At 37.3% G+C, this 17500-nt stretch overlaps 2 protein-coding genes across 4 annotated transcripts in view; one reads left to right on the plus strand and one right to left on the minus strand.

The window, feature by feature from the left end:
- Positions 1-14076, minus strand: part of LOC138029911 (intraflagellar transport protein 81 homolog) — a 16370-nt gene extending 2294 nt beyond the window's left edge. The window contains exons 1-20 of one of the 3 annotated variants that reach the window (XM_068877763.1): positions 13952-14076; positions 13522-13712; positions 12184-12253; positions 11478-11581; positions 10882-11062; positions 9785-9874; positions 8226-8291; positions 8021-8131; positions 7659-7743; positions 7110-7177; positions 6928-7023; positions 6382-6477; positions 5885-5947; positions 5364-5447; positions 4243-4305; positions 2842-2928; positions 2082-2210; positions 1466-1555; positions 810-896; positions 647-718 (exon numbers count right to left, since the gene is read on the minus strand). In XM_068877763.1, coding sequence (XP_068733864.1) covers positions 647-718; positions 810-896; positions 1466-1555; positions 2082-2210; positions 2842-2928; positions 4243-4305; positions 5364-5447; positions 5885-5947; positions 6382-6477; positions 6928-7023; positions 7110-7177; positions 7659-7743; positions 8021-8131; positions 8226-8291; positions 9785-9874; positions 10882-11062; positions 11478-11581; positions 12184-12253; positions 13522-13595 — 1716 coding nt within the window. In that variant the 5' untranslated portion in view covers positions 13596-13712; positions 13952-14076. Of the gene's footprint in view, positions 1-646; positions 719-809; positions 897-1465; positions 1556-2081; positions 2211-2841; positions 2929-4242; positions 4306-5363; positions 5448-5884; positions 5948-6381; positions 6478-6927; positions 7024-7109; positions 7178-7658; positions 7744-8020; positions 8132-8225; positions 8292-9784; positions 9875-10881; positions 11063-11477; positions 11582-12183; positions 12254-13521 lie in introns of all 3 variants that reach the window. The other 2 variants (XM_068877764.1, XM_068877762.1) reach the window with 2 other exon arrangements.
- A 39-nt stretch (positions 14077-14115) lies between these two features.
- The window catches only part of LOC138029915 (FUN14 domain-containing protein 1-like), an 8462-nt gene continuing 5077 nt past the window's right edge, over positions 14116-17500 (plus strand). Inside the window, exons 1-2 of the mRNA XM_068877768.1 lie at positions 14116-14256; positions 14691-14829. Of these exons, the coding sequence (XP_068733869.1) occupies positions 14247-14256; positions 14691-14829 (149 nt within the window). The 5' untranslated portion in view covers positions 14116-14246. The remainder of the gene's footprint in view (positions 14257-14690; positions 14830-17500) is intronic.

Genomic DNA, 17500 nt, shown 5'->3' on the forward strand with positions numbered 1-17500 from the left:
AGGCAATGTTGCAATTTCTGCTGATTTCGGCAAATCTCCGCCACCTCCGCCTCTATCCCGCTCACACTTGTCCACTGGCAGCCAGGAACAAAGGTCCGATCTGATCGATTCGGATCACTTGACTTGGCCCGATGCAAAAACAAAAGATAAGGCCTTCAAAAGTCGGCATACCTCTAACAAGGTTCAAAACTCAACAAAACTTATTCATTAACCACGTTTGCCGAATTTATCCAGTCCGACTTTCGTATTTGCCATACTAAGACCTTCTTTAATTACCGTAAAACTCCGAAAATAAGCCCCGGGGCTTATATTTTTCAAAGGCCCTTTTCGAGGGGCTTATTTTTGGAATGGCTTATATTCGGATGGGCTTATCTACGGAGGGAAATTTGCGTTTCCAAATTGATTGGGCTAGCCTTATAGTTGGAAGTAAATTTACCGTTTTTGCTTTGTTTTACTTTGTATTTGAGGGCAATTTTCCAAGTACAAGCTCCCGGGGGGCTTGTATTTGGATGGGCGATTTAACAGAGGATTTTTTGCGTTGCCGCTTTGGGGGGCGTATATTTGGAGGGGCTTATACACGGAGGGGCGTATTTTCGAAATAAACAAGTCCCTAAATGGTGTCCCCTTTAAGGCTTAAACGTTATACCTTGAGCATACAGTGTAAGTAATGGTAACGACCTTCCTCGTGTGTCAGCTCTTCGCGGAGACCGCGGACTTCCTAAAAGACAAAAAAACATTTCAAACCTTATATGTGCAACAAATTACCAGCAAGAATACCAAATTTCATTTGAGATGGTTGAAGCTTTTACCTGTTCGAGTTTGGACGTATTGCTTTCAAGCCCTGCCGCTAAATTCTCATAAAAAGCTTTCTTTTCTTCGTATTCGCCAGTCATTTCCTGTCGACAAGATTGGACAAGATAAAAAATAAACGTACTGTTCAACAAAGAAGTGACAACAAATTCTGGTCTCGCCATGCTAGTGTTTACGAACCCGTAGATTCTAAGAAACGACAAAATCAATGGAAATGTTGCTTTTCAGTAATAATTTTCGAGTTTTGAGCTCAACGTAAACTTGTTGCATCTCCTTTTTATTGAAACTATGGGCAAAGAGTTTAACAATATTATTCCGTAAGCGCGTGTTGGATATGGGATAGTAAATACCTAACAGTGCGCATAGCCATTTTACAGTTGAATGTCTTGGGAAAAAATGTTAATTACTAACACTAATGCGAACTCTCACTTAGGAATGAGGTTCTGAAAGTCATCATTGTCTTTGCTACCTAAGTTTAATTCCCATCCAGGTCACTTCACGTTGCTGTTTTGCGCAGTGCGGCAAAGAAGCGTACAATGTAATTTCCTCACTTAATCCATTGTTAAGTGGTGCTGGCATTGGCCAAGCCTTTGTCGTCGCTTTTACAACCTAGCGTAAATGAACAGTATCACGAGCTTGTTTATGATTCGTTTACCTGGCATTTTTGTCGCATGGGTCTCAGTTCTTTGATAACTGGTGCCAAAGCACTTTTTTTGTCTGCAATTGTGCCATTTAGTGTACGAACCTGAGAAAATTACAATAGGAATGGGTATTACTGTCTTAAATGCATTGTCAAAAGTTAAATAAGGTACCACCTTCCTCGCAACGGAACAATACAGCATACTTTCCCATGTATCCCTTAGGAAAAAAGGTTAGGGACGATAATACATAACATGTTTACTGATATGAACATCCACGTACTTGGACTCGAAAATTTTCAACATCTTCGGAAGTCAGGACTCGGTCTCCAAAACTTGTGCCGTCCTAAAAAATCTTGGCACAGCCAGGTTGAAGTTTATGTCATAACTTGTTCTTAGGGCGTCAGATACCTGGTGGTGTTTTTTGTCCGGTCTAATGAGGGCTTATCCGCCACCATGGCTCAGAAGAGATACGTAACTCGAGTGAAAAAACTTCACGCCTTTGACTAAAAAAGGGTGGATAAGGTCGCTCTAAAACTATAGAGGATTAAGTCGCCGTTGCCGATGTTTTCATTTCTCACCCTTCCTCAAGGATAATTACACATGCAGTGGCCCTGTCAAGCCCCTCCCTACCAGTTCAGAGATGTCCTCTAAAGTTTTTCCTTTCTGTTCATCCAGCTCGCTCTTAATTGCCGAAACCTTCTCCAGTTCTTCTTGTGTCTCATGGAAACCGGACACGCCCTTTTTCGCTTCCAAGCTTGCCTGACACAAAGAAATGAATGCAGCTTTGGACATAAACAATGAATGCACAGAAGGAATAATGTTAACATTTCATGTGTCATATTTAAGAGCGATACTGCAGTAGTAACAAGCCTGAATTTCTCAGGCTTTCCTTTCATTACTGCTAAAAGTGTACCTAAACCAAATATTCTTCGTCTACAATATTAATATCCCCACCAAAAGCAAACATGTTTTACCATTGTTACCTCAAAATTTGCTTTTTATCTGCTGGACAAGACGCGCAAAGTTATCAATGCTAGCAGACTGCTTTGCAATGAAACATTTTTTTGAAAACAGGAAATGCAAAGCAGTCTGTGACATCGAAAATAGACCCATGCCTCTCAAATCACGATCGTGGGTCCAAATTACTGCAAGTTCTGCCAAGTTTACGTGGCTTGCACGGCACACAAAAAGCGAGATTCTAGGTAACATGGTGACATATGTTTGCTTTGGATTCGGAGATTTATATAAGGAACGAAACGTTCATAACTGACTGCGATGATCTGAAACCTTGACATGACTCTCTTTGCAGATTAAACTTATGTCTTTCATTTCAGGTCTCTTCATTTGTACTGACGAAACATTGACATATTCCAAGAATCATAGCACTAACCAGCTGTTCTTGAAACGTTTCGTCCTTCCCTTTCAAGATCTCCTCTGTTCTGGCGAGCACGCCGTATTCTGCACGCAGTTCTGCTAACTATAAGAAATATAAGGATTTTTCTTTGTTGGAATATCATAAGAAAAATGCAAGGATTAGTGGTAGTTTCGCACATAGAGGCTTCATATACATGAATAAATTTCATATTTTTCCCCGTTTAAATTTTGCCATCTAAACCATAGATATTTGTGACTCCGAACGTAACAAATTAACTTCAACTGTTTTGACAGAGTCACTGAGCCTTAATCAATGTGACTGGTCAAGTCCAAATGCCCAGCTCTCTCCCTGAAAGTGGTAAAGTGATACAACTTAAAACTTAGGGTGCGTTTGATTGACCCTATTCCGGAATCAGAATACGTGGAGTGATGATTTAAAACACTATGTATGGCGTTTTGCAGCAACAAGAATAGTAAAGCTGTGTTTAAAATAGCATCTTAGCAAATGTTTGACAATATTGATGTGAATCCCCGCAAAAACGAAGAATTTCTAACTTCTATTCCATGTATTCCTATTCCGGAATAGGGTCAATCGAACGCGCCCTTAATGTAACTGCTGTGTGATAATCACCATCAGTTAAAGACTAATGAAAGCTCAGCAACTCTTCTCCAATATATTATGAAAAGAACATGACAATTTTGAAATGCCTAATTGATAATACAGAAACAAGGTCTAGTTTCTGTAATATTTGTGAGTCTGTCACACCAAGATAAGCTTTTCCTATCTGAGGGCCAGTCCAATTCTTTCTGGCTTTCTTTAAATAGTTTGATTTGATACTGTTCTTATTACCATCAATTTTAAGAATCTGGGCCATTAGTTCTTCAAAACCAGACTATCACTAATCCATGATTAAATACCAGTAAGGTTCGAATTTAGCCCCACCAAAGAGCTTTAACAATGTATTACAATATATGATGATGGAAAAGAAGAGTCTATTAGTAAGTGAAAGTTGAAGGCTAAAAATCTTGTGGAAACTTCTCTTGGTTGGAAAATAAACTGCAATTTGAGTTTAGGGCAGTCCAGGATTAGTCTAATCATTAACAAATAGATTCCATGTTGCCGTGCGTCTGTTCAGTAATAGATCACAGATGACGTCAAAATGTGGTAAGAACAAAAAAGTGGCACACGAGGTGATAGCCGAGTGTGTCACTAATTGCGACTGTATTGTTCCTGCTTTTATAGCCAAGTGTGTCACTAATAATTATTGCGACTGTATTGTTCCTGCTTTTGAAATTCCCAGGGTTTCATAACCAGTCCCTAGAGTAACTATGGTCTAATCGGGCTTTCAATGGGATCTGATTTATTTTATTCATGAATTTGGGGGATGGAATATAAATCGTTGCTTAATCTTCTTACCTCTTGTCGTTTCTTCTTGTACACAGTGCTTTTGCCTCTAAGCTTGTTCACATATCTTTTGAACTGCAAACAAACAAGACAAGATGATGAGTGATAGCAATCAAAAGCTCCTAAAACTAAAACATCTATGCATTAAGCATACATGCACATGTAGAACACACTAGCATGCATGAATAATGCAATCCACACACAGGCTGACATAGACCTTTTTGCAGAAACGGCGGCCATTTTGATTTCTATTGTTTCAAATAGCTATTATGGGATGCTCAGGGGGCAAATACGTATTAATTTGCCCCCTGAGCATCGCATAATGTCTTTTGAAACAATAGAAATCAAAATGGCGGCTGTATCTGCAAAAAGGTCTATGTCCATACATGTCAGCCAACATATCACAGACAAAGAAATCCTTGCCCCTGGACTTAATCATTACCATCACTGACTGCTAAAAAACGAGTTCTCTGAGGGCTGAATAGCAGGTACTGTATTGCCCAAGAGGTCTTCATGCTAGTTAACCCCCAAATCCCAAAGTGAAACTATCATCCAGTCAATTTTCTCCTTACAATACAACTGTCTTGGAAAACATGCATGTCATGAGAATAAAGGAAAATAATCATTTTAACCCTTTTACCCCCAAACTGGCCTAAACCTCCCAGACTTTACTGACTAACGCCAGATGATTTTACTCGGCAATGGGGAACCCCCGGGAGTCAATGGGTTAAGTTTAAATTTCCTGAACTGTAACCACTTTCTCTTTATCAGTTTCAGTAAAATGTAAAGAGAACTGTTCAGAAAATATGCTTATTGGTACTAGGGCTTAAGAGTCACTCTTCAGCAGAACAATATTATTCAGTCCTGGGATCCTGTTAATCATAAAAAGCAATGTTTAAGACAGGGAATAAAATTGAAGGTATGGGGTTGTCTCAGCCTTTACGTTCACAGATAATCAAATAAATACATGTACACGTAAGTTTGCATGAGTCTTGGACTAAAGACATCCAAAACAACTCTTAAGCCTTTGGTGAGCATGATTATGTCCACTCATACACACGCTGGGATGTAAGCATTGACAAATTTCATACAGTATACTAACAATTACATTACATTGATCGTAATCATTGTACCTCGTCTCCTTTCAACACTTCTGATCCTTCACTATCTTTCAATAAGTCCTTCTTCTTCTGGAATTCAATCTCTGCATTTGAAAGCTGCAAGGAAAGCATGAACACTGACACTTAGCCTCTGCCAGACCAGCTGGCTCAGATGGTTCAGCATTGAGCTACCATGCAGGAGGTGCAGGAGGTGGCCAGTTTGCACCCAAGCCACACAAACAGTCAGGGTTGTGAAATAATTGAACAGAAAATGTTGCCTTGATAGTAATCCAAATCACTGGCTAAAAGAAGTAAGGAACAAAGTCCATGGTGCTGTAACCAGGCCTTGTTATGGACGAAGGGATCTTTAACTTTCTTAGTAAGTTGCAGTAAACTGCATAACAAGCATTGTGACCAAATTCCACCAAAGAGCATAGTAAATTAGTCCTAAGAAGCCCTAAGGGGATTGGTTAATATAATATTACATAATTCACTTTAATACACTGACTAAAATAATTTTATTATCAGTTTGTATTTCTGAGTATGGTATGTACCTCATCCATAGCATCCTGGAGTTTTTCTGCAGCTGCCTCTTTCTTACGTCCAATGATGGATGCCTTCAGAAATTTTTTTCGCAAAACATTTCAAATTAGAAAAGAATAAGGTAAGAACTAACCCATGCATGCAAGTTACAACTTTTGTAACATGGTTACAAGAACTGGAGATACTACTCACAATTCAAAGTTATTAAAACTCTTTCCTTCCTTAGAGGGCCACTTGTAGACCTTAGTCTGTCTAATGCCAGGTGATTTTACTAGTCGATGGGGAACTTTCCCTTTCCGTCTTTGAATGACATGATTTGATTGTGTCCAAAGCAAGCCAATTTTACTTGCTGATGTGGGCCAATTAAGGGTATTAAAAGGTTAAGGTTAAGGCTAATATGTTGTTGAACTAGACGAGTGTAAAAAGTACAGTGACTTGGACCGGTACATGCACTGCAAGGTGCTAGGGTTCAACACTATGAAATCCAGGAATAAAAACTAAAACCAACCTGCTGTCTGAAGAGTGAAAGCTTATCATCTATTGGATCGTTCCTGACCATTCGCTTCTCAATCAGTGAGTTAATCTCTGCTGACAGCTGCTTAATCTGTTAACAGGAGTTTTAAGCTTTCAATGTTCTTTTTACAATAGGTGGCTCAAACCAGTTTCAAGCAAATGTACTATTTAGAAGGATTAATCTTCAACACTGTATCACCAAACAGCTACATTATGGTACCAAGTGACATAACAATCATTGTTCAACTAAATGTGCATAGTGTTGTGCGGTAACAGGTTACCATAGCAATAGGAGAGCCATCTAAATACACCAGATCTCATTACCTGCTATTCTTTGGTATTGTAAGCAGATTCTATTGTTTTTAAGCCAGTCATTTCTTTCAATTGTTTACTCCTTTGTTTTTGGCTTGGGTATTAAGCCAAGCACGAGCTGCTATATGACTCAAGTACACTAGCCCCTTTCAATATTGAGTACTTTATTTTGAAGAATAACAATAAATATTACCCCATGTACATTTTAAATAAATTATTTCCATCTTACTCGTTTATTGAGTTCATCAATATCTGTTTGGCCCATGGCCGGCTCGTCAGCAACCTTTTGCAGATCATGCGCATATTTCTTTTTTCCTTCCAACTCCTTTACATTTGAAAAAAAATTAATGATGAGAATGTGCAATACAAGACAAAACAAAGTTGACTTAACAGCATTGAACTGGAAAACACCTTTGGCAATTTTTCTTGACAGATATATATGTTGACTTTATTTTCTTCATCTAACTTCTTTAAAAGATCTGTACAAAAAAAAGTATGAATAACAGTGTCACAAAGTTTTCAAAAAACAATCCTTCCAACAAGATAGCTAACATGTCAAAGCGTAGATAGTAGTTTAACCCTTTCATTGCCAAGATCGAAATGTTCATTCTCCTAACTAGTACCATGCATTTGTTAGGTAGTCATGAGAATTTGGTGTTATATCAAGTTCATGCCTCTTATGCTGATAATATTCTTCATTCTCAATACCTGTCTGACTGACATTTCATTGAAATAGACCATTTTCGAATTCTCACGGCTGGACTGGATCTAGCATGAAATGGAGGGTAACACAGGCAAATCTTTTCAAATGCAAATTAATTTGCCCGCATTAGCCTCCATTTCATGCTAGATCCAGTCCAACCATTAGAATATGAAACTGGCCTATTGTGAGGAGAATTTACATACTGATCATGATAACTTCTGGGAGTCAAAGGGTTTATAGTAGCTGTAAGTAATGACCTGCTCCAGTTGTGCCAACACCCTGGGTTCTCATGTCCTTGAGCTGTTGCTGCATGCGCTGATATCGTTGGTCTGAATGCAAAAACTGGAGAACAACAAAGTTCAGAAACAACATTAAAATTCCAGACTTCCAAAGGAAAGCTGTGACCATTCAAATAGAACACTAAGAGCATGACTGTCTTGACTTTGTCCTTCTCAACAACCTAGCAAGTGATAAAACATAATTTTTTTACATGGGGAAAAAGACACATGCCCTGGATGTTTTGGCCAAGCTTTGGCATACAGCATCCAATGGCAGTCGCACCTCTAATCAGGCCTTCAAATAACGTGCTGCAATGTGTAATATTTATTATTATAAATACCTGGTTCTTCTGTTCCAGTTTCTGTCGGCTAAGAGAATGTTCCTTCTCTCTCTCAACACGCAAGTTCCGAGCTGCTAGCAGCATCTTCTCATAGTTCCGAACATTCTCAACCTAGAGTAGAATGACACACCAGTCAACTTATGTCTAACAATGGGGAAACTACAGTATATATATATATATATATATTTTTTTTTTAATATCATACCTTCTTTTGCATTCTGTCAATTCTCTTTTGAAGCTGTTCTTTTTCATCCTCCATATTTACAATGTCCTAAAAAAATAGTTTTGCAACATTGCTGTATTACTGCAAAAACCAACTTACTTTGGAAAAAAATGGTGGAAGGTTGTGGGTTCGACTCCTTTTACCCTTTCACTCCCAATAATGCCACTTATAGATTTTACTCTGTCTAATGCCAGACGATTTTACTCGTCAATGGGGAACCCCACGGGGCTGAAAGGGTTAAAGGAATACTCAGCTTTTTTGCAAGTTACCCAAGTCACCATCACATCACATCATTTCATAATTCACTACAGTTTAACAATTATAACAGCTCTTTCAGTACAATCACAAAAATGCTCCATTTCGGCAATTCAGATCCTAGCCATGTGTGCATGACTATTTATTGTTACATGAACACACAATCTTGGACAAAACTCATTGGGAAAAATTAATGTGATGCCCTAATTTATCTGTGTGATAAAGATTAAATTCTTCCTACTTACCCTCCTCCCCCTATTCCAGTGTTGGTTAAGAAAATGGCAAAAGGCTTCCACAGCATTTTGCGTACCCGAGTTCGCAGTCAGTATAAGTCAGTATACTTAGTGAGTTCAAGTCAAATGATGTTTGTATGGTTAATCAAATGGTATACTCGTGAAATTAGGGAATAATTTCACAAGCATTTTGTCCAAAATCAAATAATTTCCCAAGCCTTTAGGCAAGGGAAATTATTTGATTTTGGACAAAATGCAAGTGAAATTATTCCCTAATTTCACTAGTACATGTATACCATTTGATTAGCTATTAATTAATATCATGGGTGACAAATTACGTTCGTAAGACACCATTTTGGCACTGAAAAAATGCCAAAAACTCATGCCAAAATAAAGGAATAATTTGTCACCCATGTTATTAAAGCTGGAATTTTTCCCAAGAGTTTTGTCCAAAGCTCCCAATGATGAGTACTAGTCTCCCAAAGTTCAGTGATAGAGCATCTAAGCTACAATGGAGGACAAAATTCCTTGGAACAGTCAACAAAAATATTTTGAAAATAAAGAAAAAATGTTGTTTAATATGTAAATTAAGCATTAACAACGTATACATGTAATATTGGGATTAACTGAGGGTTGCTCAAAGTCCCCATCCCCCTTCTTACAATTTTGTTAAAAGCAAAAAGTTGTACAGTCAGTTTGTTCTTGAACTGGCAGCAGCAATTTAGGCATATCTACAGTGCAGCACAGTAGTCCACAAAGAGTGGTAAAACTGCAAAGAGCTCTTGGAAACTGTTCTATATTTATGCAATGGAGCTCACATGCAGGCATGAAATTGGCCAAAGCCGAAAATACCAAAATACTCTTTGTTTATCCACCCAACTTTTGCATAAGCATTGTTTCCTATTTCTCTTGGGACTTACATGTACAATGTTTCCAAGAGAAAACAAAAACAATGCTTGTTAAAAAGATTGAGAAGACAAACAAAGAGTATTATAGCTTATTATGGTATTTTCTGCTTCGGCCATTTAACAATACACATAGAATGCTACAGACCTTTTTAATCTCCCCTGTTGAAAATCCAGATGTCCTGAGTTGTTCCACAGACTTGTGTAACTCTTTAAACTGTTCCATCATTTGTAAATACTGAGAAAACAAGATAAGCTTGTAATTTTTGTCACCTTCATTGCCATCACCATTAAGATGATCCTCTGATTGTGATTTGCCAGAATGATGTTGCACAGAATGAAGATGATGACCTGACATTTTGCCACTACTGATAAATTATTGAAAATGACAATATGGCTGATCATGACAATGGTTGTGGTGGTGGTGATGATGATGATGATGATGACGACGACCTTGAGAATCGAAAATTGACAATGACTGGCTCGTACCATTTGCATCCTACTCCTTCTTGGACAACCTCATTCCCAGGGACTCTGGCTTAAAAGCTTGCCGTGAACTATTATTATTTAAATAAGTCTCCTGTATTTAAATCACGCGCTCTGTAAACCTTGATTTGCCTGATGATGATTTTGAGGTAAATCAAAATATAGCAATAACATCAGTCTAACTCTGGTGAATATCGCCATGAAATTGACTTTGTTCGGGTTGTCTTTCGTACTGTACTATTTGAAATTGTCGATGAGGTTGCTTTTTGGAGGTAATATGTCAGGAGCTACAGAAGCAAGATTATAAATCCAGATTTCCCCAGTGCAAGCCCTACTCTAACTACCAGGTGGAATTGTTCTGGGAATTCCTGGTTCAATTTCTTGGCTGCCCTTTTACATAGCAGGTCTACCTCCCCCAGTAAATGTACTTGGAATTTGTCTTATTGGCCCAAACGCATGCAGCCAATATTGACAGCATCACTACTTCCATTACACTCACTCATTTTTCTTTCAACCAAACCTAATATCATTGTAATAGGCCAGTGACTTTCAAAAATACCATAATACTCTTTGTTTGCCCTCCAAAATTTTGCATAAGCACGTTTCCAGTTTTAAAAACAATGCTTATGCAACATTTTGGAGGGCAAACAAAGAGTATCATGGTATTTTTGAAAGTGACCTATAACATCGTAATATTCTTATATACCAGAGCTGAGGGAAATTGTCATTTATCATTAATTTTTACAACAAAATACTTACATTTTCATTGAGTTCATGAAGCTCCTGGTCAGCAAGTTGATCTGGAGGTATATCAAGCTTTACCAAATATCTTGCCAAGTAGGCTCTTTTCTTCAATTCTGGCAGATTTTCAAACAGCCATTGTAGAATCGGGTACACAATCAACTTATCACCTTGGATAAGCCCATTGCGAAAAGCATTCCTAAAAGGTGACAGAGACGAAATGATACCTTTGAGAAAAGGCTAAAAAAAGTACAGTAAACAACCAAATAATCAAGTGATGCTGAAGCAAGAAGCAAGTCACATTTCTCTCGCTCTTGGGAAAGTTAACAAGAAATATAATTTAAGGAGGCTCCCTAGAGTTTTAGGGCTGCGCGCAAGCTGGGCACTGGTATGGCATGTAAAGCCATACTATAACATTAATTGCTAATTTTCTCGTGTTCACCTCCGCAAAATTCTTTTAAAATTGGCTCAGTTCTAAACAGGTGCAGTTCCTATCAAATACCATATATTTGTTAAAATGTGTCACAGCTAATCAATTATATTTTAAAAAATGACAAATTACAGAATATTGGCAGTCAAGGTGCATTTAAATTTCAATAACAGAATTAACATACAAACTTCCTGCATTTGTTTGAGGCTTGAATTTAAGAATTCTCAGGAATGTAAACATCCTTTTGGCCATCTGTTCAGGATCCTCATCTCGAAGGTCAATCTTATGCTGTTGATTTAGTAATAGATATAATAATATTATGGTGGTCGGTCTGTATGAAGATAAACAATAGCAAAATTAAGGCCCTCAGAGTCCACACGTATCCGGATGTCTTTTAATCTGCAACTCTTTGCAGATTCAAAAACTTTCATGACTACACATAACATAATTAATTCAAGTTTTCCCGTCCAAATGACTATTCAGATTCGTTCTAGAATCCAGGACTCCTCGGTGACTATTGTCAATGGAGCACGCGCCATCAGGCATGCAAGTTGGCGACAAGAGAAGAAATAGCATTTCGTTCAGCGACAGCAGCCATGTTGAATATTTGTATGGTTCAGACTGCATTATGTCATCAAATTTGAAAATATCCGGATTCGACCCTGCACACGATTCCAAATTCTTTGCATATTCAAAACTTTCCACTCTGAAGAGCTGGTTCAAAAAGATGAGGATTCACATGCTGGATTCGCTGGATACGTGTGGACAGAAGGCGAATCTGCAAAGAAAAAGTTGGGGATTCACAAACACCTGGATAAGCATGGATGAAGCTTAAAATGCTGCCATTTCTGAGAATAAATTATTTACCATAGCTGCCACTTTGACGTTACCTGGGGGTTAATTTCTGCAAAAACGTCATTAAGCACTTGTAGTAACTGTAATGGCTGAAGAGAATCAAAACTGAAAAAAATAATTACAATAAGAATTAATTAATTATCATATAATTATCAGAAGGAAGCATAATAGACCAATCATTGGATATTTGCTGGGGGGGGGGGGGGGGGGTGGGAAGGGAAGGTTGATAGCCCTAGGCAAATACAACCATGTATGGTGATAACTTGTGCGTGATAATTATGTAGATTCTAAATTTGCACTGAAGGTAAATTAAGTGAGGGATAAAGTTTTATTGTACTGCTGTGAAACAAGGAAAGGTATAGGCTTATATACAGCTGGAAGTTCACAGACTAAACAGACAGAAGCAAAAGAACTTTGTATATAATTAGCAAAATGTTGACTTCACAGCAAAAAGAGAGCTTTCTCCTGGTAATCATCGTGGGTGACATGCTTTCTCTACTGGAAACCAGTCACTTTATCTTAAAAGTATTTGGTATGCAAGGAAAAAACTTCCAGGACTGAAAAATGGAGATCTCTAGGAATTTAATTTATTTAAGCTAATTATTGGATGCAAGCTTTCATTAGATTTGTGGTTAAAGAAGGCTCGAAAGATTTAGACTTAGAAGACTCTCTGTTTCGATCGAACGACGCTACAACACTGTATTACGTAACAGCAATAATATGGTACCATATGAAACAATGATCATTTCCAAACAAGATGTGATCATTATTGTGATGTAATAAGTTACCTAGGCAATGGGAGAGCCCAGCAAATACACCCCATCTTTTGGATTTAGTTGCAAATATCTCAAAAAGGAACTCGGTGACTCCCCTTTTTTTATTGCTGAAAAGTGATTGGAAGGCTATGATGAAAGTTCTGTCAAAAGAATTCAGAGCTACCTTTAAAAAATCACAAAATTAAGGTGGTTCTGAATCCACTGGACAGAATTTTTTTTAACTTTGCAGAAAGTTTCACCTTGCCCTTCTGCTTATTTTTCAGAAATAAAAAATGGGGGTCACCGAGTTCGCTTTTTGAGATATAAGCAACTAAAGACAAAATAAAGGGTGTTTTTACAGGGCTTGCCCGTTCCCACGGTGACATATTATGTCATAATGACTGTATCTTGTTTAGCAATAATTCGTGTTTCATTTGGTACCACAATATTGCCAATACATGATACAACGTTGTGGTGCCGTTCCTTTTAATAAAAGCTTCACTTGGAAGCGTTGAAACTGCTTCGAGCCTCCTTAACTTTCAGCTAAATTTGTGCTTAATATTCCCCTTACTAATTGCCACTCTTTCCTTTTGCTAACGTAAAGAGTGTATTGCTAACCTTATCAGGTTGTAATTCCTCTTGAAAGGCTCCTTGTTCAGCTCGTCGACAACATATTTCAGTTGCTCGCTCATGACGAAATTCCCAGACGAACGCGTGCTTCAAGCGCTTTAAGATTTCTGTATATTTTCCACTGTGCAAAGTTGACGAGTTTAACAAAACCCAGAACGAATTAACACACTCCTTCTTAACTGGATAAAATGGAAAAAAATAATTACAGATTTTCAATATTCTGTGAAAATAATAAATAATCACCCGAACCACTGAAAACCATGGCTACCCGCACAAAATACAGCTGCTAACGTCATGTAAAAGACTTTGAAATGGCCTTCAAATAAAACGCAAAGAGTGCGGAAAGAAGTCAAAATTTCAAGGAAAATAGAACCAGTAGCAGTAGCTCTAAACGCTGCGCTGCACAAGAAGGTCGTACTTTGACTCTTAAGCTGGTGATTTCGGTCCAAGTATCGCTTATTCTAGTGCCGTTCAGATTCCTTGTCCCCAGTACAAGGCTCCCCATCTTTCCTTTCCTTCTCGTGCCCGTTCTCCCCTTCGAACGCCTGCCACTCGGGCTAAATGTTCGTGTATCGTAAAATGAAATGACCCATCGTGTTTTCGGTTTCGTTTTGGGATTGTGTGACAAAGCGGATATTAGGTGCTTTTTCTGTGGCCATCACCCATAGGGGTTGAACCAAATAGAAGTTCCGATTACCGGATTGTAAGGAAGGATGTCGCATAGTAAGTATTCAATTTTTGAATATTTTCATTGCGGACAACATGAAGAAAACGACATAAGCTTAAATTTAACTGCAGTGGAATGTAGCAGACTTGATCATCGTATTTATACAAGTCAGTATAAAACCGAAAGGAAATTAAAGCTTCAATACAGGCTTTCCTCCAGTATTAATGTTCATATTAAAACTGCCATGATCATATATCTCGTAGCTTAGTATAAATTCAATAGCCTGAAGCTTTTTGTTTAGTTTAAAATATATATATATTATCTTATTGCGTGACCAATACCTGTATAACATTTTTGTTGTAATTACTGCATTTAATGACGATTTATTGAATTGGATCTTAAAATGAAATCAACTGTTGTGCAAATGGAGCCATTTTATTCTTCGTATTTATTTCCTGACAGGCGAGCTGTAAATTTTGCTATTTTTCAGGCGAACCGGAAGACGAAACTGACGGTTTTGAAATCATAGAGACTATAAGATCAAGAAATTTAGCTGAGCAACTGCTAAGCATGGATTTTGGAGGAAGGCCGCCAATGCAACAAATCGCTATTGGAGGAATGACAGGGTGGTATGTCGAAATACTGAGTGTATTTGTTTTGTGTCAGAATTTACCAGATTACAAGAAGTTCAAAGTCCAAAATAATTCCAGCACTCTTCTTCACCAATAGACCGTATGTTGTACCCAATTCAGTTAGTTCTAGTTATTTCCATATAATTTAAATATGAATGCTACATTGTTATGCAAATAAAATACACAAAGAATCTTAATCCCGGGAAATTTGAATTGGCCGATTAGGTCTATTCAGAACCACAAGAAATTATTGAGCTAAACTGTAGGGAACCAAAAAAATTATGTACCCTGTGAGAGGATGCACAAAACATTCTCTTCTTAACATTTTCTTTAGATTAGAATTTTGAGCTCCGTGCTCGTACAACTATCGCTCATCAGCTGCCCCTCTTCTAAAGATCCCTAGGGAATCTGACACCTTCAAGTCAATGGCTGCTAGATCTTTTAATTCTTTGCCGGAGTGTGTTAGAAATTTGACTGATTGTTTTTCATTCGTTAAGGTCACAAGGAAATTTTTCTTTCAAAGAATCAAAGATGATTGACATCTTCGTGTATTTGTTTTATTGCTTTAGTTTTTACTGTTCATTGTTACCATTTATGAATATAGTATAGTTTTAAAGCAAAGAGCTACCTTGTGGATGTCAATTGTGAACAAACCATTATCATCATCATCATCATCATCATCATCATTACCATTTCTTGAATTAACCAACTATACAATTTTGTCCCATTCCTCTAAAAATAATAAATTTCAAATATACTAAATATATTGGCAATCTAGAATACAAGAAAGGTCAAACTCAAAGTAATAGACTACAGCACCAACATATCGTCAGGTCTAGAGTGTAAGGAATATGTTAAGTACTTAGGTGTTCTGATTGACAGCCATTTGTCCTGGAAATATCATGTAGACTATATTGCCATGAAGATTAGTAAAATTGTTGGAGTAATATCTCGTCTAAGACACTTCATTCCATTCTGTACTTTGAGAAGCATTTATCAGTCCCTCATACTTCCCGACTTGACATATGAACTGCTTGGGGCCAAGCCGCTAATGCCCACCTTAATAAATTATTGTTACTTCAAAAGCATTAAACATGCAATACGTTTGATGTATTTTCTAAATCCAAGAACTTATACTATTCCTTTTTTTTATTTCTTCAAAAAATATTACCCATTCGCCTGCTTTACTTTGAAGCTATCTTACACTCTATGTATGTTTCAAATAACTCTGCTCCAAAAGATTTTTCTGACAAATTTATCAAGACCAGCTTGATTCATTCATAGAACATAAAGGGCTGCATCTTGTGGCAAATATCATATTAAATTTTTATGTTTAAATCACCAGCGCAATTCTTTTTCATGCTTTGGTGTGAAAGCGTGGAATTGCCTCCCATCACGAGTATGTAATCTACCTAAACTGGCGTTCAAGAAATCAATTCACAAGGCTTTATTAGCAGCTCTAGAGGCGAGAAGGATTATATTGAGGCACCTAATTTACTATCCAAAATTAATTTATATCTTACATAACTTTTTGTAACAATTGACTGTCAATCTCTTCGCTTGTTTAGTTTGTTTAGTTTATTAAGCTACTTATTATCAATCACTTGTGTAACTATACTTATCTCCGGATGCTAATGATTTATTTTATTTGTAGTTTATTCCTGTCATTGTTCATAGTCTGTTATTTGAAGCTGACAAATTCATTTGGTTTATTTTCTTCTTTTCCCTTTTTTTTCCCTGCACAACTCGCCTCGACTTGCTTACGCTATACGCGAGTTGTACATGTCCTCCTTTTAATTGTTAAATATTAATAAAGTTTTATTGTTATTGTTATTGTTATTGTTAAAGGTCATCACTATATAGTAGGCCTAGTTGTCTCCCCCACACATCCCACTTGTTGAAAGATGTTCAAAAATTCAGATGAAAATTAAGGTTAAAAGACAACGTAGCTATCGATAATAGTCATTAATTAACTTCAACATTTTACAACTTAATACAAATCAAAACCAAGTGTGAAAGAGAATAAAATTCAATTCCCATTCGCTATTGCTTAACCTTGAATTTCGAAAAAGGAATTGGGGGGAGACTTTAACTACCAAAATTTGTTACCTAAATAACAAAGACACCTCATGTCAATAGTCCAGATAATATTTTTCCAATAAGGGATTCGCATTCCCCCAATACTGTCTTTTGCATCTCCTTTGCTATTAATTCTAGCTATAAAAGCTGTGTCAACAACTACTGTGTTTTCTTTTTTTACTCTTTCTTCACCCCTTTGTCCCATTGTGTATCCATAACAGTCCAGATAAGATCTTTCTAATACCCTTATCAGAAAGATCTTATCTGGACTGTTCGCTTTCCCACTTTACTGTCTTTTGCATCTTGTGTTCTATTAATTCTATTTCTTTATCGTTATTGTTATCAAATGTTCGTTTCATATCGACTCTCAATTCCTTCATTCCTCCTAGGAGACATCAAATAATCATTGGAATCACTTTAACAGTATAATTATCCTTCTCGTCGTTCTCATAATTCAAAGCATAACTGTTGATACTTTCTGATCTTTTCCTCTCGTTTGGCTTCCTTATTTGATTCGTTCGGGCACGCCATATCAATCAACAGTATTGTTTTCTTTACTTTGTCTTCCAATATGAGATCTGGTCTTCTC

The sequence above is a fragment of the Montipora capricornis genome, chromosome 13, assembly GCF_036669925.1.
Source record: "Montipora capricornis isolate CH-2021 chromosome 13, ASM3666992v2, whole genome shotgun sequence".
NCBI lineage: Eukaryota > Metazoa > Cnidaria > Anthozoa > Scleractinia > Acroporidae > Montipora > Montipora capricornis.